General features: G+C 39.2%; 1 protein-coding gene across 5 annotated transcripts in view; it reads left to right on the forward strand.

Moving 5' to 3' along the window:
• Window positions 1–2,275: 2,275 nt before the first annotated feature.
• ZRANB3 (zinc finger RANBP2-type containing 3) overlaps window positions 2,276–26,299 on the forward strand; it is a 48,866-nt gene continuing 24,842 nt past the window's right edge. For 3 of the 5 annotated variants that reach the window (XM_086751123.1, XM_086751121.1, XM_086751122.1), the window contains exons 1-4: window positions 2,276–2,313; window positions 9,301–9,459; window positions 21,721–21,739; window positions 24,190–24,368. In XM_086751123.1, coding sequence (XP_086607249.1) covers window positions 9,308–9,459; window positions 21,721–21,739; window positions 24,190–24,368 — 350 coding nt within the window. In that variant the 5' untranslated portion in view covers window positions 2,276–2,313; window positions 9,301–9,307. Of the gene's footprint in view, window positions 2,314–9,300; window positions 9,460–21,720; window positions 21,740–24,189; window positions 24,369–25,743; window positions 25,853–26,299 lie in introns of those variants that run through there. The other 2 variants (XM_086751124.1, XM_086751125.1) reach the window with 2 other exon arrangements.

Below are 26,299 nucleotides of genomic sequence, written 5' to 3' on the forward strand. Positions count from 1 at the left end.
TTTCTCCATCACCTTCCTAATTCAGCTTTCTATAGACATCACACAAATACACCAACATGTGTCTTGTGCTACAGGCTTAATTATGAAAAGCAGAATTTGTGCAAATCTCTTAGTGTGAATAATCTGAATTCTCCTTACACTCAATGTAAGAAACAGCTATGCCTGACTTTTTTCTGTCTTGCTGTAAGTGAAACCCTTCTTCAGTGCTGAAAATTCATTTAAAAATTTTATTAGAAGAGACTGAAAACCAGGCTGTGACACAGTTTGGTCTCAATTCTACTTACACTGTGGAATATAGTATGCTAGATACATCCACAGGCAAAATTGCCCAACATGCGACAGAAATAAAAAAAAAACAAAACAAACCAACACATAATAGATTAAAAACCCTCTTCCAACACAATCATAGGCAGCACGAATAGAACATTTTTCCCCCCAGACAACATAAGAGGAGGTCTAAATAGGAACTCACGACAGGTGATGCGAGCGCAGCACGCCTGCAAACAACGACCGCTAACCCCAGTGGCTAACCCCCCAAAACCCACCCCTGCAGCACCCGGCACCCCTGGAGCCCACGGCCAGGAAGGCTACCAGGGCCACCAACCGGCTCCCTACCCCCGGCTCGCCCAGGGACCAGCATCCTCCGGCAAAGAACCGCGACAGCGCGGCCGGGACAGAGCCCAGCCAGGCCGGGGCGGCGGCCCGAGGACACGGCCCCGGGGCCCACCGGCGGCCCCACAGCGAGGTGGCGCGGGAGCTCAGCTCCAGGCCGCCGTGCCGTGCCGTGCCCCGCTCCGCCGGCGGCCGGCCCTGCCTATATTAGGGAAGGGAAGCGGGGCCAGCCTCTTCCCATCGGACCGGGACCCCCCCCCCCCCGCCCCCCGGCCCCGTGCAGGTGCAGCGGCCCCCGCCGCCAGCCGGCCCCAACGGCCGCGCCAGGCGCCCCTCCCCCGCGCGGGCCCGCCCTCCCTCAGCGGCTGCCCCCCGCTCTCCGCACTGCGGGCGCGGCCGGCCCCCCTCCCCCGCCCCCGCGGAGCGCTCGGCCCCGTCACCCCCCCTCTCCCCGCCCGCAGGGGAGCCTTCCCTGGCGGGGCGGCGGGCTCCTTACCGCGGCGGCGCGGCCGGCGGGCTGGGGCCGGCGCGGCGGCAGGCTCACGCACGAGGGGCGCTTAACCCCATCGCCAGCCCCGACAGCCGCCCGGGTTCCTCCTGCTGCCGCGGCGGGGAAAAAGGCCCGCCCCGCCACTCCACCGCCACCAATAGCCGCGCGGAAAGCTAATGATTAACGGCCGCGCGGGCCAATTAGCGGCGCGACGACCTCCCCCGGGGCTGCCGGTGAGTGGCTCCTCTCAGAGCTTACGCGGTCGCAAGCCCGCCCGGAAGAGAGCGGCCAATAGCAAGGCGCCGCTGCCTTAACGGACGGCCGTGGCCACCAACAAGAACTTCCGTCTTGGCTTGGAGACCGGCACCGCTGCGCCCGCCTACTGTGGGCGACGGCCACTGGCAGCACGGCGGCGCGCAGACGGACCGCTCCCGCGGCTCATGACAACCCGCCTGCCCCCTCCCCCGGCCGGCGGCGGCCCTGCCTTCACTGTAACGCTCCCGGGTGGGCCCACCGCCGCCTGCAGTGCGCTCTGTCCACCGCAGCTGCATCCCAACCCCGCCGGGAGCCCCCCACTCGTCCTCCCGGCAGGCGCACCAAAGAGCCCGCCCCGCCCCCGGCCGCGTCGGGCCAGGCTGGGAGCTGTACTCCCGGCTTGGCCGCGCACCCCTTCGCCCATCCGGGCCCCTCGCCGTGGCTCCATCCCTCAGCCGCTCTTTCCGTCCCGCGGGCCCCGCGGCCCTGTGCCTGCCACCCTCTCCGGGCGGCCTCTGCCGTGAGGTAACCGCGCCGCTCTCCTCTCCTCTCCTCTCCTCTCCTCTCCTCTCCTCTCCTCTCCTCTCCTCTCCTCTCCTCTCCTCTCCTCTCCTCTCCCCTCCCCTCCCTCTCTGCCCCGCGCACCATCCGAGCCAAGCAGGGGCCGGTACAAGGCACGGCCGGGCAGCAACCTGCCGTTTAACCCGCTCCTGGGGAAGCGGAGCCGGGGGGGGGGGGGCGGGGGCAGAAAACATAAAAGAAAAAACGGTCTCCGAGCCCGGAAGCGCCGCGCGGGCGGCGGGAAGCGCGCGGGTGCGTGCGCGCGCGTGCGCTCATCATTCTCCCCCCCCCCCCCCCCCCCTCCGCCCCGGTAGGTGTCGCGTCATTTCCGGGTGGCGGCGGTTTGAGCGCAGAGCCCGCGAAGGTGCGAGGCGGCGGTGACGGCGGCCAGAGCCGTGAGTGGCGCGGCGAGGCCCGGGCGAGCGGCTCCTGCGGGGAGCGGGAAGCAGGAGGGGCCGTTTCCAGCCCGCTCGCTGCGGTTGCGCTGGGGGGTGATGTGCAGCGGCCTGGAAGGAGGTGGGGGGCGGTTGTGAGGGGCGGCCTAGGCCCCGCCTTACGGGTGGAGGTCGGGCCGAGAGCGCGGGCCGGCTCCGCGGAGCTGAGGGCTTGCGCAGGAAGCACCCCGGGGGCTACCCTAGGTGGGAGTTGCTACTTGCAAAGGAACGAGCTTCCAGGTGGTTCCTGTTATTTCTCAGGCCGCGTCTGTGCCAGAAGGTCTCGCTAGTTCCACTCGCCCTGGCTGCTGCTGGGTTGTCCCAGCATGTGCTCAGGTAGTTCTGGTATTGCAGGACACTGCTGCATGCAGGGAATTGCATAAGTAAAAAAAAAAAAAAAAAAAATTGCCCCTAGGTAGGTATTAAGCTGTCTGTTTTCCTCAAGCCGAGTACACTGGCCTGTGGAAACACTGTTGTGTGCTACAGAGCTTTGTGCTGTCCTTTGTGTGAAGGTCTTTTCTTGTAGCGTTTTTTAAAATGCTGTGTTCTAGTAACTTGAGTAGTGTTTAAATTCTTTATTGTTCCACTGGTGGAAAAGTGGTTGATGAATCAATCAGCCGAGGTCCTGTGGTTTTCTTAGAGTCCTAAATTCCCTTGAACATAGAGTTGTGCAGCAGTTAGGACCATCAAGAGGAAATTTATGAAGCAAGTGCTTGATGGAAATACTTGTTTGGTTTAAGCGCCTGCTACTGAGCTGCATTATAAGGCCATGCTTAGTGGCCTGTAAGAATAAATAGTGGGTTTGGATTGTGATATCAGGTCGTGTTGACAAACAGCTATTGCAAAACCTAAATAGACCTCTAAGTTCTCATCAGTCTTGTACCCAGACTTCCAATAAAGAAACATATCACCTGGGGTAATGTCCTCAATAAGCTGAGTGTCAATACATGCCTCCGGAAGGATGTCTGTTGTGAAATGCAGTGTAGCAGCAGCAGTAACACAAGGAATTCCAGAATTTTTAATAAAATGGTTTTGTTTTAATTTACTAGTATTTACACTGCCCTCATCCCTCAGTGGTTGCTTACTTTTCCAGCTCATTTATTAATTCATTGAACGTAGTAGAAGTTGGAGCAGATTTCTTTCAAATATTGCTGATGGTGTTTCTCTCATGTATGAACAGTCTACTTGCTTGTATTAAAAAAACAAAAAAAAAAACAAAAAAAAAACCAAAAACCAAACCAAAACAACAACTTTTTTTCATACGACAGTTCAGTTTCCTTAACAGTTTCAGGCACTCTCTCAGAAGTTTTCCTGGAAATTGTAATTACTGTACTAATATGTTTATAAAACATATTCTGTTTTAATTTAATTAATGTTGAAAAATAGTGGAAACTGGACTGCATCAACCAGTTTATAGATACGTTGTTGTAGATCCCCTTCAAAACAACTTCAGTAGACTTGAAAGGTAAGACTCTCCTTTACAAAAGCCATGTTGACTCCCACCAAATAGATGCATTTATCCTAGTGTTCACAAGTTCTGTACTTCATAATTTTTGTTGATTTTTATGCCCTATGAATGAATCATGCTGTTCCATGAGTCTTCCCCATTCAGGCTTTTAAAAGTCGGGATCACTTATCACTGGCTAGTCCTGAGCAAATTTTAGATGAAATGTTACTGGGTTTAGTAATTCAGCTATTTCATCCTTGATTTCTTTTAAAACGCTTGAGAAAATACTGTACAGTTTTTCTTTTTATTTTTTTACTCATAGAACTTCTGTGGCTGAATGAACTCCCTGAGTGAAAAGTTAGGTTTCCACACCAAAACTTTTAGGTCTGTTTTGTCTAGGAAAACTGAAGTTCCAGAGCTTGTGATCTAGAAGTGTGGGAAGGTTGGTGGGATGCATATTACAACATATTAAGGACACAGAAACAAATGAAAAATTGTAGTTGGAAAAAATGTACACTAGTCTTTCTCTCTCTTATTAGAGCTTCCAAATCTACAATGGGTAAGGCAGCAGACACAAACTGGTCTTCTGCTACACTGCTAATTTTTTTTTTTTTTTTTTAGAAAAGCTATTTTAATTTGTTGACACTATTACAGTGGTGTACATAGTTCATCTGTCTCAAAACAAAATATAAATGACCACCACTGCCAAAGTCGTTATACAAAAGTGAGACATCAATTCTCAGTAAAATTATTACTTTATCAAATCAATAAAAGGCAGTTTGGTGGAATTATTTCATCACTGTTCATTCTCATTTTCTACACAACCAAAATAAATCTTTAATAGGGTCAATATACCTTTCATAGTGCCTTCTGTAGCTTTGGATATTACAAAATAGTGCTGCAGGTATGAATGTAGACTGAATATGGATTTTTATCACTGATGTTCATTCAGAAATCATGACAGAGTTCTTTGAGTCTTCAGGATACGTTTCTTTGGATGATCATTAAAGAGTGCACAATAATTGAAATAAACTTGAAAGGCTGGGGAAGAACTATGTAAATGTTTTTTGGTTTTTTTTTTTTTTTTTTAAAGGTGCATTTCAGTTACCTAGGTTCTTAAAACGTCATTCTGAAGTGCATGTTCTCAGGTAATCATATCTCGAGCATCAGGTATTTCACTTGAGGTATCTTTTACTTGCCATGAACTCCATAGTAAACAATTGTGAGAGTGGTAGGTTGTATATGCACAGCAGATAGCAGAGTCCATCTTTGAAAGCTTGTAGGCCAAGTTAAAATAATAGAGTAGATAAGGTAAATGTGAAGAACTGGAGTGTAAAATTGGTAATTAGGAGGGGTAATGTAATTATGCACACTACTTCACCTTTCCAAGGAGCAGTGTTTGAAAGGTTAATGTAATGCACAATTAGTAATGCACAATTGATATTGCTGTCTTGCCTTGTGCTCACACTAGTCATTGTATATGTTTTTATAGTAGTCATTGTTCACTGCGTGTGGGCTTCTCTAATTATTCACCTATTCTGTAATTATTTGTTGTTAATTTCTTTAATTATTCACCTAGAGGAAAAAAAAAATAAAAACTTGTATATATCTGGTAGTGCTTTCTGTGTTGCTGCTTTTTAAGATAGATCAGCAAAGTCAATTTTAACCTTATTAGTGACTGATCCAGAAACATTTTTTTTATGGTAGTATTGTTATGTACTGATGAATCATATGTGCCTCTTCTAATTCAGATTTATACTTCTAAAACTGCGTGATTTTTATTCAATGTTTCAGTGAAAGAATCTTGTCATAATCTAGTTCAACAGAAAGTTATGTGAACATTTCATTCTCATATTGTCACTCACAACAAGCTATCAGATGTAAATCATCTTCCCTGCTTTTCTAGAATGGAAAATCGTCACAGAAAATGAGTCAGAAATTTTCTTCAGGGGTGAATCACAGAACTGCGTGTTGAACAATTTTGATGGGTCCACCAATCCTGCAGCATACTTGTTTAAGGCTGGCTCTGCATAAATGTTTAGTGTTTGTTTTTGCCAGCAGTCTTGAAGTATCTTAATCAACTTTTAATGAAAAAAAAAAAAAATTTTTGTGGAAAATATTGTGATAGAACTATTGAAGTAATTCTGATAGCTTTCTCAACAGTTAGAGCTGAAATGTTTCTGTTTGCCCAACTGAGAGATCAAGTGAGTATTAAACAGAGCTTTATGGCTTCTTTTCTGTGAAATACATCTCTTGGGTGTACAGGGCAAGCCAGAGGCTGTCCTTCTGTTGAGTAGAGTTCACTGATGGACATGAATCAAAGAGCTTTGATACTGATCATAGTACTATTATCTGCTATTGAATGTTCCAGAGGCCCAAGGTACAAGAATATTATTTATTTAAATATATGAGAGAGATTCCGCTTATAAAAATGAGGAGGGGCACAGTTATTAGTGCAATCACACGTAGGTGACACACAATGTCTGATTTGCAAAAGAAATCTAGATTTCCTTTCTCTATAACTGGCTATTTCATTGATATTCAAAAGGTATCCCTCTTTATCTTTGGACAGATTATATTCTAGAAGTCTTTAGTCAGAAAGAAGTCTGTATCAGGAGGATGTTTAGCAGCACTGGCTTGTCTCTTGTTAGGTTAGCATCTTGAGTGCATGACCTGATATGAATCTAGGGTAGGGAGAAAAGATCCTGCCTTTCTGCTGATAGTAACAAAGAAATAACTGGGCTTTCTGTACCTTGATTGTGCTATTTGAAGCACAACAGCAGCCTTTCTCCAGCCATGGAGTTCTTACTGCTGTGTGAATCACTTGCATTCATCTCAAGAGTACCATCGGGTGTTCAGACCCTTCAGTTACATGTTTTTGAGACAAGGTTGAAACTGTGTTTATACAGAAGTCCTTAAGTGTGTGTGTATATGTGTGCACACACCTATCTATGATTCCAGTTAGGATTGTTGTTTTTATACATGTGCAATAATATTTCTAGGGCTTTATATGTGGGGAAAAAAAATAACTCTTCAAAACTATGCTTCTTAAAATAGATTCCCTAGCAGCTAAGTAATTTAATACAAAATAGAGGAAAATCTGTAGTAATGGTAAATACAATTCTTATGCCTCAACTTTGAGTGTTGCTTCATAATTTAAATTTAAATTCCCTTTTTTTCCCCCTCATTGTCCAGCAGAATGGTACGTCAAAATGGTTGTGGTTACACACTGCTTCAGTGTAGAAGTAGTAATAGATGCCCAAGAAGGTATGCACAGAAGTTCTCCGATGTTACCCTGTTCAATTCTTTCACAATGAGAGTGTCATGGAACTTGACCATAGGCTTATTTTCAGCATTTTCTTTTCAGTTCTATGAATACTTGTGATGAGTATCTTGATAGGTATGCCTATAATTTGTCATATAACCAATAAAAGCACTTACTCATTTTCCATCTCTCTGAATATCATTAGCCTGATTGCTGATGCCAGTGACATGATGCTTCAAAAAACCTCATTTTTTTAAGATTCTATGACACTTTAGTGGAATTCTGGAACAATGGGGTCCTTATTTATTTTATTTCATTTTATTTTTTGAGAGGGAGTGGTCCTTTTTTTGAATTTGGTTTGAGACTTTTTTTTTTGTCCAGTTATGGACATTTTTGTCAACAGTATTGACAATGACACTTTTTTTTCCCTCCAGAAGTGGCAAATTCCTGATAACTGATTTTTTGCAGTGCTCTCTAGTCCTCTATTCTTTCCGTTTTTCTTTTACTCTCCCTGATTTTATTACAATATTACCTGTCAAGCAAGCCGGACCCTGGCCGGCTCGGCACTGAGAGGTGTAGAGGGTGGGGGTCAGCGAATCTCACTCCTACATTCTGCTCCCCATCTAGCAGCACCACGGCCAGGGGCTCCATGCACCGCGTCCCGGGATAAGCACCATGGAGAGGGGCTCTCCGGGGCCAGGGACTTCCAACGGCCTTGGAAAACTTTCAACAGGAACTCCTCTCTCAACCCAATGGAAGGATTTCTCAGTTTTAGTCTAACATAGGCCCGTGGAAGATGGAGTGTTAGAAGATGTTTGTATAGTTGCGGTGGAACAAAAGCCCGGTCTCTTTTAACTTACGCTATGTATGCATAGATATACTGCAGTTGTAGCTAGATTCTCTTTGCTAAAAAGAATGTGATTTCAGCTGGAAGACTGTACATCAAGTTTTGTAGCTAAAATTTCATGAGTTGAATTCTTTATGAATATAGAGGTGCTGTTCTTTCACTGTGGGATATAGCTTCATCTGAATCAATCTGTTTGGTTTACCTCCTCGCCTGTACTCCGTGACAATATAAGGAAAATGTTGCAAACTCTTTTGCATGATCATGCTTTATTATGTTGATTACTTTAACCATTTTCGTTGTCCCCAGGTCTATCTTACTTTGTAACCAGTCAGTGTAGAAAACCAGGTTTCTTAGTCCTGTAGATCCTTGAAGTGAATGACTATTTAGCTCAGCACATTTCTTCTTGTGAATAAGACAGTTCATCCCACCAGATCATATCTGACTTATATGTCAATATCAAAAAAATCTGAGTGCAACATGTTCAGAACTTTGCTATCAAGCCTGATGGTACGATGTCTCCTGTTAACAATACAGGAAGCATATTTTGGCTGATATTCTTTCCTCCTATAATCATTAAGATAATCCTGCTCCTCAAACTGGCCATGAATCTAAAATTATTAGGTAATGCTTGTGATGTAAAGGTTTGTTGCTTTCCTCATGTTAGTGCACTGCTACTGAACTTTTTAACCGTTTGTTTGTTTAAAGTCTATTGAAGTTATAAGAGAACAAAAGCTATTATTTCTTCTCTGACTCTGTCCCTGTGGACAAAAATGAATGAAGAATCCACATTTTCAGTCTGAAGCATAGTATGAAAATTTTAATTGATTAATTGTGTGGTTTAGGATTGTTTCTTTCTGAGGGATATTAAAGCTCCTCACTTCCCCAGACCCCGCCAACTGGGCATATTTTGCCCTTTTTTTCCTGATTTGATTCATAGGATTAAAAGTTTTAGAGGACTGTTAGTTCCATCATCAGAAGGTTAAATAACATTTTTTCTGTGACTTTTCTGAAAAATCGTTACTAAAAGAGTTAGATTTCAATGTCTACAAGTTATCTGTATATGAACGGCCAGTAACTGTGATCCATGAATAAGGAACTTGCTTAAGTAACTATTTCATAGTGTTCATAGTGTTGAGGAAGTGATACATGCTGACCTCTTTATACTGGAATAGTTCAAATATTTTATTGATACTGAGGGGGTGGTCTTCCTCCATTATCTGCATTATTCTATGCTTTCTAGGGAGAATTCTCAAGACTTGAGAATAGTTGTATAGATACTGGATATTTCAAGATGGAGTGATGATTATTGTTCCAGGAAGCTTTATTCTGTAATGTATTGCAGACCTGTCTTTTAAGTAAAACGTCTTTTTTTGCTTTTGTTTCCCTTAGGATCAACATGGCTAGTACATTCCAGGAAACACCTACACTTGAAGCTTCTTATTCAAAAACTGTTGATGCGAAGCTGTCCTTTCTACCTGAAAGAATGAGAAAGAAACTACTTCCTTTTCAGGAGAAAGGCATCCTATTTGCACTTCAGAGAAGTGGCAGGTAAAATCCTTATTGTGTCGTATGCTAAAAATAATTATTTTAGGTAAATGTAAATTAATTTTTACAAAGGCCGTGCAACAGCAGCAGCTCTTAGGTGAGTTATGTTACAGAATTTTTTTTGTAAACTATAAAGTAACATGGTTTAAAATGAGGGATTGTTTCGGTTTTTCCCCAGAGGATGAAGAAATGTTTAATAATGTGTTATGCAAAAGAGGATTGTAGTATCAAACATCTCTTCGTGTAAGAGGAGGTTGATATCAGTAGGACCATCCTTTTTGTCATGATAATAGAGAGTTCTTAAAATAAGTTAATTCACATTTGTTTCTTTAGTTCTTAATGGTATGGTAGAGCTGCTAAGAGAATGACTAACAGATCTTGATGCATCTGTGTGGTATTCTATTTTAAACTTGGTACAGTTCTGGCATGTAATCAGGGTGTTCTGGAACTCACTGAGCTGCAACAGCAGAGCAAGAAGAAGCCTTGCAGAGTGCTCCGTTAGCAAGTGCAGCAACTGATAGAGTAGACATTCAACAATTAAGTACCTGATAAATCAGAAAAATAGTTTATGCAGCAGAGGCTGGAAATATTTTGCTGAGTCAGAGCCTGTTACTGAGTTACAGGGGCAAAGATGAGGGAAAGGAAATGCTATTTCCATGTTTATAAATTTTAGAACACTTAGGCAATTGCAACCTAAAGCCATGAAACTACTGCACGCTGTTATTTTGAAAAGTTATAACATTTTAGAGGTCTGGCACAAATGAAATTATTTTACCTTAGGTTTTAAAGAAGAATTAAGTTAGTTTCTGATCATTTTATCGTCTTGCTAAGAGACTTAGGGTCCGAGGGAGTTGCTTGCTAAAGTTTGCGATTTTTTTTCAGGAGAAAATAAATTTACATCTTTTTCTCTAAAGGGTGAAAAATTGGAAGGGAAATGTTTATAATCAGTTATTGCAATTATATGGAACTTTTGATCAATTAACATTTCCTATGAAGATTTTCACTTTATTCTATTCACTTGGCTGAAAACCTTCAACAATTATAACGTTGTTATCTTCTTCAGGGAATAAAGCAAGCAATCTATCTTATTCTGCCAGACTAGGCAGTTGATCTGATTCTAATAAAGGGAAGCGAGGTTTATATAGTGTGCAATTGAGGTGCATTTGTGTATACGAATAGTGAAATAAGAAGACATTAGATGTGTATAACTTCTTTAATGTTAATTAGTGTAGGCTGGTGGATATATCTGAAAGTAGCATAATCTTTTGCAGCCTATTATATAATATAGAAGTTCCTCAGGAAGCAGCTTAACTGTATGACTAGATGAATTGTAATCAGATATTTATTTCTTCTTTTTGTTTGAAAAGTAACAATTGCCAGCAAGAAGTATCTAAAAGGATTGGGAATATCTAGGCTAATGACCCTCTGTCAAGGAGAGAATGATATTATTTTCGCTAGGATTATGGGATTTATGTTGCTTTGTTTTCTTGAAACCCTGCTTTAACAAAAGGATGTTGGGTAATATGGCACTGATGATTTTACTGTGGCCTGTGTATGAAAGGATTTTCATCATGATTGCAAGAAATCTCATTCATAGCAAATTCTGTATGTTAAGTGGGTCAAATTGAAGAATTGTGTGCCCACTCTCAGCCAGCCTCTATATACAGTAAAATTTATTAAGTCAAGCTTTCCTGAGGAGTATTTTTTAAAATCTATCCCTTGCTCAGGCAGATCTAATTTTTTTTTCTGTCCCAAAACAGAGAACAAGACCTTCTGCTGCTTGTAGCTGTATAGTCTTATTCGTTTGTCAGCCCTTGACTCACCCAAATCTTTCCCTTTTATGTGCTCCGTAATGATTTAAGCCTTCTTTCAGTGTTCTCAGTGGTATATTTTAGCAGGGTCTGGTACTTTTCCATAAAAGTGTCTTTTCTAGTTTTAAAAATATATAAACACAGGACTTGCAGTTTGTGCATCCCAGCTCTTCTTTCTTCTCTTCCTCAGGCTATGCACTCCCTTTGTAGTCATCACTTAATCCCTGCTTTGCTGTAGTGGCACGAAACTGGTGAAGAAAAATTGTTGGCTGAAGAGACGCAATTAATGTTATCTTAGGTTAGACAAGCACCCAGTGTGAAAAGGGACTTATTAGAACAAACTTTTATTTCTTGCTTGGTAGGGTCTGTGGGTAGGCTATTAATTCCCTTGTTTTTTTCCTGGAGCATAAATCAATATGCTGTTCTGATTTGTGCTTTTGATTCCTTAGCAAGTAAATCAAAACCTTTTTCAGTAGATGCTCCAAAGGCATCATCTAAACTAACAGAGACTGCCTAACACTTTTTTAGGAAATAATAATTCTAGAGCCAAGAAGATAATGAGTAGTTCAACGTATGCCAAGATAGGTTTCAGCTCCCAGACATGCCTTAAAGGTAAATAATGGCATGGCTGCTTATTCCTTACTGGAGATTATTCTTCAGAAGTGTACTTGGGAATAGACACCTAGGCATGGAAACAGTGTTTGCTCTTTATTTATAACCTCAAACATTGATGTGCAGAAAAGATGGGTGCACACAAGTTCTGTTCTTGAATACTGATTTATTTTTATGCTTTTCTTTCAGGAAAAGTATAAGTTACTTTTAAAAGCAGTATTAATCTGTATTTATTTATTTATATGTGCTTTAAACTGTCTCTTAAGTAGAAAGCAACAGACTTTTCCCTTCCAGGACAACGTTGTTGTTTAGCATTCCTTGCCTTGTTGACAGTATCTGAAAAAGATGCCTTCAGACACACAGATATCCTTTTTTTTTTTTTTTCTAGAAATGCTGGCAGAACAATTTGTTTAAGCTGTCTTGCTTGTGGATGCGAAAGAGGACTTGGAGATATTTATCGCTCATGAAATAAGCTTTTCCATTGTAATTGTATGTTCAAACTATTTTACAGGGGTAATCTAGTTTCCTGCTGTGTTTTCTTCTCACTTCCTTACATAAGGTTCAAGTGCATTAACATTGTAACTTCAATTTTGTAGGAGAAAAAAAATTTTTTTTTAATACAAATTTATCTAAATATTGAAATGCTTATTGATACATTCACCAGGATTTGTATTTTACTCTACTGTTTATAGGTAAGTTTTGCTCTTTAATGGTACCTTTGTACATTTTAGAGGTAATATATTAACTTATATTTGTTTGTTCTGGAGCATGTGATTTTTAGTTTCCCATACCTGCTGACTTAATGTTGGTTATTGAGTATAGACACAGGACAAAAAGCGGTAAATGACAGTGGATGGCAGTAACATGATACTTGGAGTTTATACCTGGCGTTAAAAGCTATCAGTTTTAGTGAAAGGGTATTTGTTTTGCTAGGCAGTCATTTTCTAGAGTAAGAAAAAGTTGTAGTGTTTAATGTTGTTTTGGATAGTATGCTACAGAGAATCATTGTGATAGTGAGCTCATTAAAGAATGGCGTGCAAGTGTCCCCTATTATAATAACGAGTTAGTTGGCTGCACTTCAAAATAGGACTTTTTTTTTTTGCCACTGACTGTGTGTCTGATCTCTAGCAGGCTACACAGGAGAAACGCATTAATGCTTTGTGAATTAAAATGAGTTTTTAGTTCAAAGACTTTATCAGTCTTCATAGAAATTAATTTGCTCCCCCTCCTCAAAGCAGACCAGAAAATCAGAGGCTCAGATCAAAATTTCCTCCAGCCTTATGAACACAGCTAAAAAGTTCTAGCTCCAGTTCCTCACTGGAAAGGTAAAGTATCTACAGTCCGCTGAGGTTTTAGTAGTTCACTCATAGAAAAGGTAGCTCCTGGGTAGGAAGCAAATAGAAATGTTTAGAATTTCCGGGCACAGTATAGTCCTTTGTAGGGACAGGAATTTCTGATGTAAGTCATATTTAAATTCTTGGGCAAATTTCTGCACTAATTTCTCTAACTTTCCAAGACGGTATCAGGAAGGAGTAATGAGAATGCACAGAAATAGGGTCTGGATATCTGTGCATCACAGTACTCACCTTTTTTTTTTTTCTTTTTTTTTTTTTTTCCCCCTTGAAATTAAAAAATCTAAAGTTCTAAGAAATCCTTGTTCTGAGTCTGCTTTGTTGTATCTCTTTCAACCTGCCTGAACATAAAAACCCACCCTATATTTTGCATGTCCAGTGTTTTGGGGGAGGAGGGCAGAAATGTGTCTTTTTAATAGAGTTTTTTAGACCTTGAGGAAGAGGTTAAGCTTTCTTTGTCTAGACTCTGAACTAGATAGCCTGAATCAGGTGAATTTTTCTGTTTTAGCCATTTAGTAGAACGAAAGATATCAGTATTTATGCAGAACACTTGTAAAAAGAATTTTTTCTTGAAGTTGTTTTCATATTGGGCCATTTTTGTTTTGAATAAGTTGCTGAAAATCTAAGTGAGCATTCTGATTGTTTCCCGGTAAGCATGTAACAACTGTCTGTTGTTCTTCTGTTCTGCAGATAAGGAGGTAGAACTGGTGTAAGAACCAAACAGAATATCCTTTGACTCCAGATGTTGTAGTGTCACTCTTCTTGGGAGACTGGAGTTAATCTGAATTCTTGTTATTAAACTTGTGACCAATTTGATCTTAAGATGGAGAGCTCATAATTTAACATAAAGACGATATAATCAAAAGCAGACAAGATGAGGGTGAGTGAGTGGCTACATGGTACTTAGTTGTGGGCTGGGGTTAAACCACAACAAATGTGATCTCTATCTCCAGTCTGAGTAGATTGTGGTTAGGTAGTCTGAAAGAGATAATTGAAACAGAGCATAAATCTCTTGCTAGAATAAGAAAGAAACTTTCTTTTATTCCAACATACTCAACAGCTCATTTTATATATATTAAGTGATTATAATTTTGTGACAAATCTGACTCCATAAACCATGCATTATAATGGATGAGCAGTTGTTTCTAGGCTTAGAAAACAATGCTGAAAAGTAATCCCAGGGGAAAAAGAATGGAGTGGCTATTTAATGAATATGTACAGGACCAAACAGTTAATTTAATGCATCTCAACAATTAAATATGAAGTAGCTCTGTGAATACTGTGTTTTTAAAGAAATGTTTCCTTTTTTTGAAGATGTTGGTTTATAATATTTCAGAGTACATCTCACATCTGAGAAGTGTCGAAGGAGGGGGAGAGAGAGAGATGATTAAATGAAGATGCTAGCTCACAGAATGAGGTTCAGATGCAGGAAGTATGAATGAGAGATTGAGCCAAATTCTGCAGAGCTTTCATGGCCAGGGAAGCTTGTTTGCAAGTGATGCTGGAGGAACTGGGAAGCAATTCAGATGGACCAAAAAATGCATTGTCAGTAAGTGAATGTAGAATGTCATTCCGGAGAGGAACTGTGTAGGGTTAAAACAAAAGGATTTAAGAACAGAAAAAAGCAATGGTAGTAATCTGAGAAACTGCCTGATCTTAAATGCGGACTTTTAGCAGCAGGAATAGAGAAGAAAATACAGATTTTTTTGGAAGTGCAGGTCACAATTTGTTAGAATGGAAGAGAAGAACCAGGAGAGATAAAGACCACAAGCGTAGGTAACAGGTTATCAGCAGTGATGGAGAAAGGGCAAATTCATTTAGTGTTAGCTGTATGCAATGAACGTTTGCACTGGGAGAATCCACAATGGAAAACCAGTGTGTTTAACTATAAGCATCAGAGAGAAGGCAGAATGAAAGTGATCAGTTTTGAGTGTGTGAGACAAGCTGCTTTAATGTGAGTGAGAAAACGTAAGATCTTAAACAAGTATGAGTCAAATTCTGACTTACTTAATGGAAGTTGAAAGGAAAGGAAAAATGTGGGCAGAAGAGAAAACTACCCTAAAGGTAGCTATGTAAACAATTTAAATCCACATGCTTTATGATGTCTTTGTACTGTGTTGAAGGGAGGACAAGGTAGAATAGAGGAGATAAAGCAATGTAGAAAAGATGAGCAGAATTGCTTAGTTCAGAGATATATCCCAGAAAAGTGGGATATTCTGTCAACAGTTGAATGGATGGTTGTTTTTGAAGTACTTGGGAGGTATGAGAGTATTTTCAAGTATCGATATGGAGAAGGAACCAAGTGTAGGAGAAAACAAAAAGCTGGTTTTGGGAGCTTGGGGTACTGGAGGGAAAAGACATTGAGTCTGGGAGCTGTTGAAAATGAAGAGGCTAGAGATGAGACACTCTTCTAGGTAATTCTTATCCCTGTTGCCTGATTCAGCTCCCTTTAAAGGAGGACGACATGAAGGGAGTAGTTCTTCTGCAGCTCTTGCAGTGCAGATCGCTGCAGGGGGAGGGTTGCTTGAGAAAGCAGAGTTTATTGGAAAAGTAGTAAGAAGTACCTAAATTCATTGAAAGTCATTATACTACATACTAAGGAAAAGCTACTGTTGCTCACAGATATTTCAGTCAGGCCAATTAATTCTGAGGTTAAGGTTTGTAGCCTAGATTGTCAGTAGTTGAAATTAGTTGATGTTATTCCAACTGTTCCAATTAACTGAAGACAATTTTTCTTGCATTGAGTCAGCTGGTGAACCAGTTTGTCTCTGAAGCCAGTGACTGAATGGGTAAAGAATTTTCACTACCACTATTAGCTGTCGTCTTGACTAGAATTTTTATCAGCTAGCAGTTAAATTAATATATCCTAAAAACCTATTGAAGTGTCTGAGCTTAACCTTCAACTTGACCACTTTGATATGTGTTATTCCAGACATCTTTGTCAAAGCTTATTTTAGATAACTAGAATATGTTGGCAAATGTGCTCTCATAGCTTTTAAATCTTAATAAAGCATTTTAGGTGTTTTGTTTTTTTTTTCCAGTTACATGTTGAGGAGTGTTGGAGAAAAGCATAAGACAGCATAACCATTCTCTTTTACACTCCTTTAGAGAATCACTAACACTGCAGATGTGGCAATTTAGTGCATCTTATGTTAGATTGAGAGAGTGTTTTATTATTTAGTTTTTTTTAAAAAAAAACCCAGTGTAGTTCAAGAGCAAGGGTATCATCTAGCTTAAATCTTCTGGGGCTCTATTTTTGGTGAAACAACCTTGATTGTTTTTGCAAGGAAGTCAGCTCTCTTTGTTCTAGTTTTAGGGCTGCATGCTGTGATTACTGACACACAAATGTAATGGCTGCTTGCGCAGTTTTATATAAAAATGTACTAAGTTCAGATTCCTTAAATAACCCTTGGTTAAGATGTTAGTGCTAAAGTGTTGGCTTGTGAGTAGGAGGTAAATTACATGTTGTAGCGTTATATAAAACTGACTCACATGAGTAGGTGAGAATCCCAAGAATATCAGGACACCCACACTACTGAAAGAAAGATGCGAGCTTCCTCTGTACAACATGTTCCAAAGACTGCGTTAAGAAAACCAGTTTTAATTTGTTTGAGTAGTAACAAAATTTTTCAGTGTTTTAAGAAATGAAGTGCTACTGCTTTGAGTGCTTGCATTGGAAAATGCATTTTAAAGTGAAGAGGTTTGTTCTGAAAAAGTTATCTGCGATTCTGGGGTTTTTTTCTGGATAAATAGCTGTTGAAAATTAACCAAAAATTAAATTATCCCCATAAGCAAGCAATAGTTGTATTGGATTGCTATTTCTCTTTAGCTTTTAATCCTCCATGTAAGGAAGCAGAACTGTCTAGTTTAGAGAGGATATTATACCAAAGTATTTCTGTAGTTCCAAGAAGTGCTGACTGTATGACTTAGTAGGATTCTTTGTTATATATATCCCAGTGTGTTGTTAATCAGTATTCTTGCAAGAGCAAAGTTTGAAATTAGGTTCTTTGTCTTTGCAAAGATACCTTGCTGAAGTAGCCATAATTAATATAAGAAACTTTGTGTATTGTTTGCTTGTTTAATATTGGTAACATTTCAAAAAGGGTGACCTGAATGTAATCCAGACACACAAAAATTGAAATTATTTTCATTTAAACATTTTTTCCTTTTCTGAAACTCACTTTATGAAGCTGTTTCAGTATTAACTTCCTTCTGATGCAGACTGTTTTCATGTGGCTTTATGACATATGCCACATGAGCTTAGCCTCAGTTGTCTTCTGCTTCTCCAATCAACTCAATCTGCATAAAATTTTAAAGATCTGCTTCTCCTTCTGCTTTGTAAAATTCATTCCAATCTTCTTGACATCAACACAACCAGGGGCTCTTTCTGTGCTCCTTGAGGTTTGAAAAATTATGCTTTCTGACCTTCCAGAGGCAGAACTTTTTGGACCGGAATTTTCACAGGACTAGGTTTTGTGTTTCTTCCCTAGTCCGTTCACCTGTTGTTTTGCTAATTTCTGGTTTTTCTCCAAGGTTTACTGTAGTAAGAATCTGTAAGTGCAGCTTTGCTTGGTGCTTGGTATCTTTACAAGACTGTTCTGATAGTGTGTGCTAACTTTTGAATATCTGGTTCTGGGGTTCTGACTCATCCAGCTTTATGCAATCTCTTAAATTATATGATTCTTTACATTAAGAAGAAAGCTTCAAACACTTGTGTATGAGCTCAAGTACTTGCATTTGTTCTCTTCTGTGTGGGGATCAGCAATAAGGTTTTGGACTTACGTGCACCTGAGGTGAACCAACACAGTAGACTTCTTGCTCTTTTCTCTGCATGCATATTCACTTACCAGGATATGTTCTCACACAAAGCTTCCTGTTTTGCTTTTTGTATTTGCATTTTAATGGAAAGTGTAGTTTTATTTTAAAGCTATACATCTTGAAATGAAAGGATTGTTAAATCCTAATGGAGACCAGACTATGTGGTTCCCTTCTATTTATGAAAGATACTACCATGTCTGAAGCCCACTGCTAACCCTACAACTGCAAAAGCGTTGTGAATAGTAGGAAGACTGTAGCAGCATGTGCAATGTACCAGCAGTAATGAGATTCTGAGGCTTTCTATTAGGGAAAAATTGCAGATTTCCTACATAAATGGACAGTCAGATGCTAGCCACAGGATTCACTATGAAAAGGAAATATTTAAAAATGTAATGGGAAAGAATCTGAAAGAATTTACCATTGACTGTGGTGCTTTTTGCATGATTGGACTTTACTGCTCAGAGTAAGTGTAACTGAGACAGCTAAAATGATTTTTTTTTTTTTTTCTCTGCTTTTCTGAAACTTTTGGCCATGTGGGCTGAGCCTATAACAGGATATGAAAGTGTGCATATCATAGCTCTGATTTATATTCTGGGATAGAGCTATTATTAAGGTGTCATATGAACAGATGGGGTATGAATGATGAAGCTCAGATTGGGTAACTACCAGTTGAGAGGAAGTGACTAATTGAACTTCAGAGAACAAGAAGTCTGTCTTCATGCAGTCAAAATATGTGAAACAAAAATAGATATTTGTCCCTTCAATGTAGCTGAGGATTTATTTCTTCTGCTTTGACAGCATGGAACCTTTATGTTCATGTTGGCTGCTTGTCTGGCTGCAGTAATATAGAACATACTGAAGTTTATTTTAAATAGGGGCTACATATTTTAAGATTATGTAAAGCAAAATTTAAAGTATTGCTTTTTAACAGCTTAATGCAACTATTAGACATCTTATAAGTTCTGTGTGATCTGAGCTATAATGATGGGAAACAACTTTGTATTTCAAATCGAATAGTTGTCATTATAAACTGGGAACACTTGATGATTTCCCTCTTGGTAATATAAGCTATTTTTCATTGCCCTAGAGTCTAATGAAAAAAATTTGGAATTGTCATGTTTTTAACGACTTTAAGCAGGCGTCTTTAAGATTCTTGCTCTAAAACTGTCAAAGCTGCAAAGGATGAATGCTTTAAAATACACAAAGTCATGAAATAATTTGAATATCTTCAATTTCCGTTTATATTAGTTTTGTTAACTTCTACCTGTGTCATAAACTCATCTTGTGTGTCATGTCAAAACTTCTATCGAGTGTAAGTGTCTATAATGTTAATTAATTGGCATAGATCAGCGATTTTAAAACTGTAGCAGGAATTCAAGTATGAACAGTGTGGCTCAAAGCAGTGATTCATGTTGCTAACTGTATCGTAACAGAGTACGTAACACATTCAGATGCTCTAACTGGAGCTTTAAAAACAATTTTGTGCACCTGATTCATATCAATCTGTGATATCTCTGGTCAAATGTTTAAATGACAAAAAATACATGGGTCGCAAGTACAGAAGGAAAATCCAAACTAGTCGTGATAAAGCTTTTTCATCACTGAGTGGGAGAAGAGAAGGAATACTTAACTAAAAAGCAAAATACAACTATAGATCAGTAACTTTTAAGCATGTGAGTGTTTCTACTTATATTAGTACTGCAGAAACAAGGAAGATAAAACTGTTTTGATCACTTTGCTGTGATTATCTTTTAAGAGTGGTTATATTATGGATAAAATTGTGGCAGTTTCTTTGTAATTCCATTCATTTACCAGCAGCAAAATGATGAATTTCTGTAGATATTTAAAAGCCAGCAACTTTGTTGCTGCTACATAAGAGGTTTCACTTCAGATGTATTAAGTGGAAGTTAATAAACATGAAAACAGAAGATACTCTATAGCAGCGAAGATTCTATGAGCGCAGTCTAAAAATGAGTGCAAAAAGAAAATTGGAACAACTTCTTATTCTTCAGCAGATACTCAGGTCATCAAAGTTTAAGTGTCTACAGTTCACTCTAATGAAAAAAATCTCATTTTATTCAAAAGACATCTGTTCCTATGGTTGACATTTTTAAGGCTTTTTATTTTAATTGCTATTCAGCTTCTAACTGTGAGAGCAATTTGTAAATATCTCTGAATTTCTTCATTTTAGCTTATTATCCTGAAAAAAAGAATGAAGGTCCAAATAGTTCACATATGCCAAAGAACAGTGTAAAAGGATCTTATGTATTCTCACTTTAATTTTTCTGGGTCTGAACTGGCATAATTAACATTTCATTATTTATTCATATAAGTTGATATGCTGAGAAATACTGTATTTGTCAGCACAAGTTGGCAAGGAACACTTGTATTCCTGTCTGCTTTACCACATTTCCTTACTGCCAGATGCTACTTGGATGTAATATACTCTCACTTATTGCTAAATTTGTACATTTGCTCTGATATCCTTATATTAAATATACTGTATTGATGAAGAAGGTCTTTGGTTTATTCTAGAGATGCCTCTGCTCTGTAGCTAATTGCTGTAGTCTTAACTCGTTTTGTGTATTTGTGTATGGGGCTTGAAAAACCCAGCAACACTAGGTTGTGCATTCCAGACTTGTTTTGTGAACTTCAGTTCAAGCAATAAGTATTAATAATGAGTATTAAAGGCCGGGGTGGGGGGGGGGGAATCAGTCTTTGAAGTGAGCAAAACCAGACATTTTTGTCAAGGTAAAAGTTTGTGAAATAGCCGAGAGCTGAGTTTGTGGAATAGCTGAGGGTACACATTTGGAAAGATGCAGCATTATACATTTAATGGCTTAACTGAATGTCCATCAAATAATTTCCTTTGTCCTTCATCCAAGTATCAAATATTTGATGAAGAAGCTTGCATGGACTAGAAACATTTAAGTTCCCTAGACCCTACTTGAGTTAAGAATGTACGTACTAAGTAACTGGAATAAACTAAGTAACTTAATATACCTATAAAAAAATGCATATCAAAGATGGCATTTAATGTTTAGAAAATGTAAATATGCTGAACAGAATTTACTGGTTTTGACTGGGGACTTAGAGTTGTCATTGTCTTTACATGAAGTAGCATTAACTAAGTGACTCCAAAATAGGAAAAAAATCAAGTAAATTTTCTAATACTTTAGCTGGTACAATTGGTAGGGGGAGAGGGAGTGTCTGTTTCTATTTCAAAACAAATGTGACAGCTCTGGAAAGCAGCTTTTTGAAATCAGTCTGACATATAAATAATCCTTAATCATGAAGCAGCAAAAACATCAGTGTTTCTGAAAGAAAAAAAAATAAATTGAAGATGTGCTTCTCGCCTTGAAAATGTCTCTTAAGGTTACAATTCATATAGCACTAGACCAAAGCAGCAATTCAGTTTTAAAATGCAAGTTTTTCAGTAGTGTCAACAAATTTAATATATATTTTTAGAACAGTTGTCATACTTTCAAATTCATACCAAATTTGCTTTTTGCAGTCGATATCTGTAGGAATGAACTCGACCTTTTTTCCTTTCATTCATTCAGTAAATCTATAGCTTAAATTTATAGTAAACAATTTGTAAGTATTGGTTTATCTGTTGTATTTACTATTAATTTCTGCTTTTTTCCCCTCTCTTCTTGTTTCGTATTTAGGTGTATGATTGCTGATGAGGTAAGTGATATTCCTGTTTCTCTAACACCATTTTTCTTGTTTTAATGTACTTCATTGCAGAAGTGGCTTTTTTGTTTGAGAGATTTGAGCAGAAGGGTTGGTAGTGAAAGAAGCCTAATTCTTTAAATGCACTGATCAAATTGTGATAGTGAAATTCATTACTTCCGTACATTTGAAAATTTATATTTTATTCCATATTAGGGAAACTTGAGTCCAGCATTTCTTCCCACAGATAAAACCTTTTTATAATAGAGTTCTTGATTTGTTGTCAGTATGAAACCTTACTGAAAAAGAGGTAATGTTTGGGGATTGCTATAGTCTCTGAGTTCTTAGAGAGAGAGGGAGATGGATTACTGAGATTAAAGCATCTCCTCATACTGTACTAATATCATTACAGCTGGAGATAAACTATCCTGGCATAGAATGTGAAATTTCTGGAAACTCTAGAGAATACAAAAGCATTCAGGGGAGGACAAAATGGAAGCTTGGGAAAAATTGAAATATCAGGACCAGCTATTTGTTTATTGAAATGAAGTTTCTTATTTCCTTCCTTGAATGAGAAAATGAACTGTGTGTAATTAAGTTAGCAATAAAAAGTACTGCAAGATACACATTATTTACTTTGGAAAAACTGTATTTTGTAATTACAATAAGCTGGCACTGGAGGAAGAATTGTGCAGAGGTGTGTATCTTACACTTGTTGACATATCTCTGAAATAAGAATAAAATGTTAGTAAAACATCAGTATTGTGAACTTGCACACAAAAAAGTTATGCATGAAAACTAGAGATTATATCATTACTGTACATATACCTGGATGATGTAATTATGTAAGGATTAAAGTACAGCCATAATAGTATATTTTTGAAAGATATTCTATATTGCCATTCTTTCTTGGAGTGGGGACAGACAACATTTTTCACCCAAAATTTGGGGTTTTCCATGTAATCCATTTCCATGACTGAGAAAGACGTGTTTAAGCCAGAAACCAAGAGGTTTTATATTCTACAGTTTTTCTTGTCTCTCACATTCTTACAGTCTAGACTGATGATCAGCTATATGGGATCTAGATTCAGTAATGCATGAACTATTGCCAAGAGACCTGCCTTTTATTCCCTGCTCGTTTCAGCTCAGTTGCCTGGATCATCACCAGTGCACCAGTGACTGGGCAGTCCTGAGTTAGGGAGACAACTATGGGAACAAATTGAAAATGAATGTTTGCTTGTGGCTGGATTTTTTTGTTGTTGTTGTTGGGTTTGTTGTTGTTGTTGTTTTTTGGTTTTTTTTAAACTTGGGTTTGTTTTCAGCTGGCTCAAGCACCACTGGTGACACAAGAGGGGCTTGCAGAAAAATGTTAATGATAACTTCAGAATTTTTAATGAAAACTTAATGTCACATTAGTTCTCTGTTTAGTTTTCTTTCTTGTAATAGTAGAAATATTCACTATATTTTCTTCTATATGTGGGAAATCTGCTTGTGATATTGTTACATTAGTCCATTTAAACTAAATACTGAGGATGTAAGTTGTTCTTTTATGTCTGTACCGTGAGTAGTTGGATGGCAGCAAGTCAACTCAGATATCCACTGGACTCTGTGGAAAACCTGAACAGAATATTTTAAGGCCAGTCTCTGCTTTAGTGCTTAGCAGGAGTCTGGAACTATCTCTTGCCATGTGAACACGTAGAGAAAATTGCTGCATTCTTTGATAAAGTCTTGGGGTTTTAATTTTTTTAACAAAACTCTAAATTCTGACTCGTATTAATCAGTTACTGTCTACAATCATAACTCATTGGGTAGTAGCATTCCTACCTTGACAATATGAAGCAAGTAATTTCTTGTTAAATATATATCTACGTACTGCATCTTTACACTTTGCCTTGTCTGTCAATCTGAATCTCCCACTAGGTGAACTCCTCTTCTGTGGAACAGAATAAAGAGAAACTATTAGCTATGGTGAATAGAAGCAGTAGTTCCTTTTCATTGACCTACTAGGTCAAAAGCAGAGTTCTTCATATAGATCTACCTTTTTTCTTCAGTTGCCTATGCAATTTAGGACAAAGATGTCATTTTTCTGTTAAGGAGACATCTCATTTTTCTTTCTTGTGTGTAGGCCTTTTAAAATGTTTTTGGTGGCTTAACAAGTTAAGAGTTTGATGTTTATAGTCTACCCTACTAAGGCCCTGAACAAAGAATCGTCTGAAATGAATGAAAGTGCTTTTTAGCTCTAATGAGTTAACCAAATGTAACAAACATATTGATCCATTTAAAGAGAAGCCTCTTTCATAAAAGATGATCTGTGGTAACAAATTGACAGTGAAATAAATACTAGCTATTTCACTTTGTTTCCTTTGTCTGATTCTGTCTTTGCAAAACATTTGGGCTCTTCTCAATAGAATAAGCTTTCTGAGCTTTCTATTTTTAATTTTTTTTCTTTTATGTTCTTTTTCCAGATGGGGCTAGGTAAAACAATTCAAGCAATTGCCATTTCGTATTATTATAAAAACGAATGGCCTCTCTTAATTGTAGTACCCTCATCTCTGAGATACCCTTGGGTTGAAGAGATGGAGAAGTGGATTCCAGAACTCTCTCCAGATGATATTAGCATCATTCAGAACAAAACTGATACTGGGTGAGTAAAGTTTGTTATTCTTCTACAGAAAGGCTTTTTCAAACCGCCCCTGCCCCCCCCCCCCCCCCCCCCCCCCCCCCAAGTAGAGCCACCAAGAGCTAGTTGCCCAGGGCTATTTCCAGGTGGTTTTTTAATATCTCCAAGGAAGGAGACCCCACAATCTTGCTGGCCAGCCTGATCCAGTGCTCAGTCACCTCTGCAGTAAAAAAAAAAAAAAAAAAAGTTTCCTGATGTTCAGAAGAAATATGCTGTGTTTCAGTTTGTGCCTGTTGCCTCTGGTCCTGTCCCTGGGCATGACAGAAAGGAGCTTGGCTCCATCCTCTTTGCACCCTCCTTTCAGGTATTTATAGACATTAAGAAGATTCCCCCTGAGCTTTCTCATCACTAGGCTAAACAGTCCCAGTCAGCCTTCCTCACAGAAGAGCTACGCCAGTCCCTTAATTGTCTTCATGGCCCTTCGTTGTACTCTTTCTGGTACCTTCACGTCTCTCTTGTACTGAGGAGCCCAGAACTGGACGCAGAACTCTAGGTGTGGCCTCACCAGTGCTGAGTACAGGGGAAGGATCACCTCCCTCAACCTCAGCTGCATTAGACAAAGTATTGCCAACAGGATACCGCTCACCTTCTCTGCAGCAAGGGCACATTGCTGGCTCATGTTCAGCTTGGTGTTCGCTGGGACCCACAGGTCCTTTTCCGCTAAGCTACTTTCCAGCTGGGTGGTCCCCAGCATATATTGGTGCATGGGGTTGTTCTTTGCCAGGTGCAAGACTCTGCACTTTTCCATGTTAAATTTCACAAGGTTCCTGTCAGCCCATTTCTCCAGCCGATCGAGGTCATTCTGGATGGCAGCATGACCCTCTGGTGCATCAGCCACTCCTCCTCGGTTTATATTATTATATTATAGTAATTACTCATCTCCTTGGAAAGTGAGAGGTCTGGTCTTTGCAAAGTAGCAAGTACTTGTCTGCTGAAAATTAGATTACTTCAGTGTGTCTCAAATTGAACATGTATAGTTATTTCTCAACTCTGATGAATTAGCTTGTATTCATTAGCTTCTGTAAAAAATTTTGAACACATTTTTGGAAAACTTCTGGTACACTTACAAAATCAGGAAGTAATTACTGGTAAAACTCTATTTAGCGCCCTGAGAAAATTTATAAGTTAGAATAAGTATTCTCTAAATAACTGAAAAGGTCATCATGACTTACACTATCTATCTTTAGACTTAATAGCATGAATTCATCAAAGAGAAGCTACAAGTCTTGTGTGTTATTAGAATAACTCTCCTATTACACTGAACTACAAGGATGTTTTTTTAGTCTGCGTTCCTGTAAATTACTTGATTGATTTAATGGTAATTTCTAGATGTTGCACTAAAACTTCTGGATAAGTGAGACTCATCTTCATGTTGTCTGGGGAGTAGCAGAAAGTGACTTGACCACCAAGATGTCCAGATGAGACAGTAGCTTGGAACCTTCCTTGTGGTAACCAGAGAAATCCAACTGACAATGCATTGTAAAAGCTTAATCAAGGGGTAGTTACTACCAATAGTCAAAATTTGAGTTTATCAAAGGAATATGGAACTAAAATAAGGATCCAGTGAACCTTTTATTTTTTTAGCTATTTAGCTAAAATGCACACAGACTTAATGCTTATAGTTGCTGAATGCAGAAAGGAGAAATGTGGAATAAGGGAAATGACTACAAAATTAAATGGCAAACAGAATTCTGTAATTTTCTCCTTTAAGACTTTTAAAAGGAGTAGACCTTAACCATTATCACTTACTTTTATGCAGTAACGAGGGAAGAGGAAAACTTGGGTTTCTGCTTGTTTAACTCCAGGAGGCTTCCTAACTATAAGTGAGGTAGCTGTTGAACTAATTAATATTTTAGCATTAAAGAGTGCTTTATGCATTTGCAAGTAAATGCAAA

Source organism: Chlamydotis macqueenii, chromosome 6 (genome assembly GCF_036417535.1).
Source record: "Chlamydotis macqueenii isolate bChlMac1 chromosome 6, bChlMac1.mat, whole genome shotgun sequence".
Classification (NCBI taxonomy): Eukaryota; Metazoa; Chordata; class Aves; order Otidiformes; family Otididae; genus Chlamydotis; species Chlamydotis macqueenii.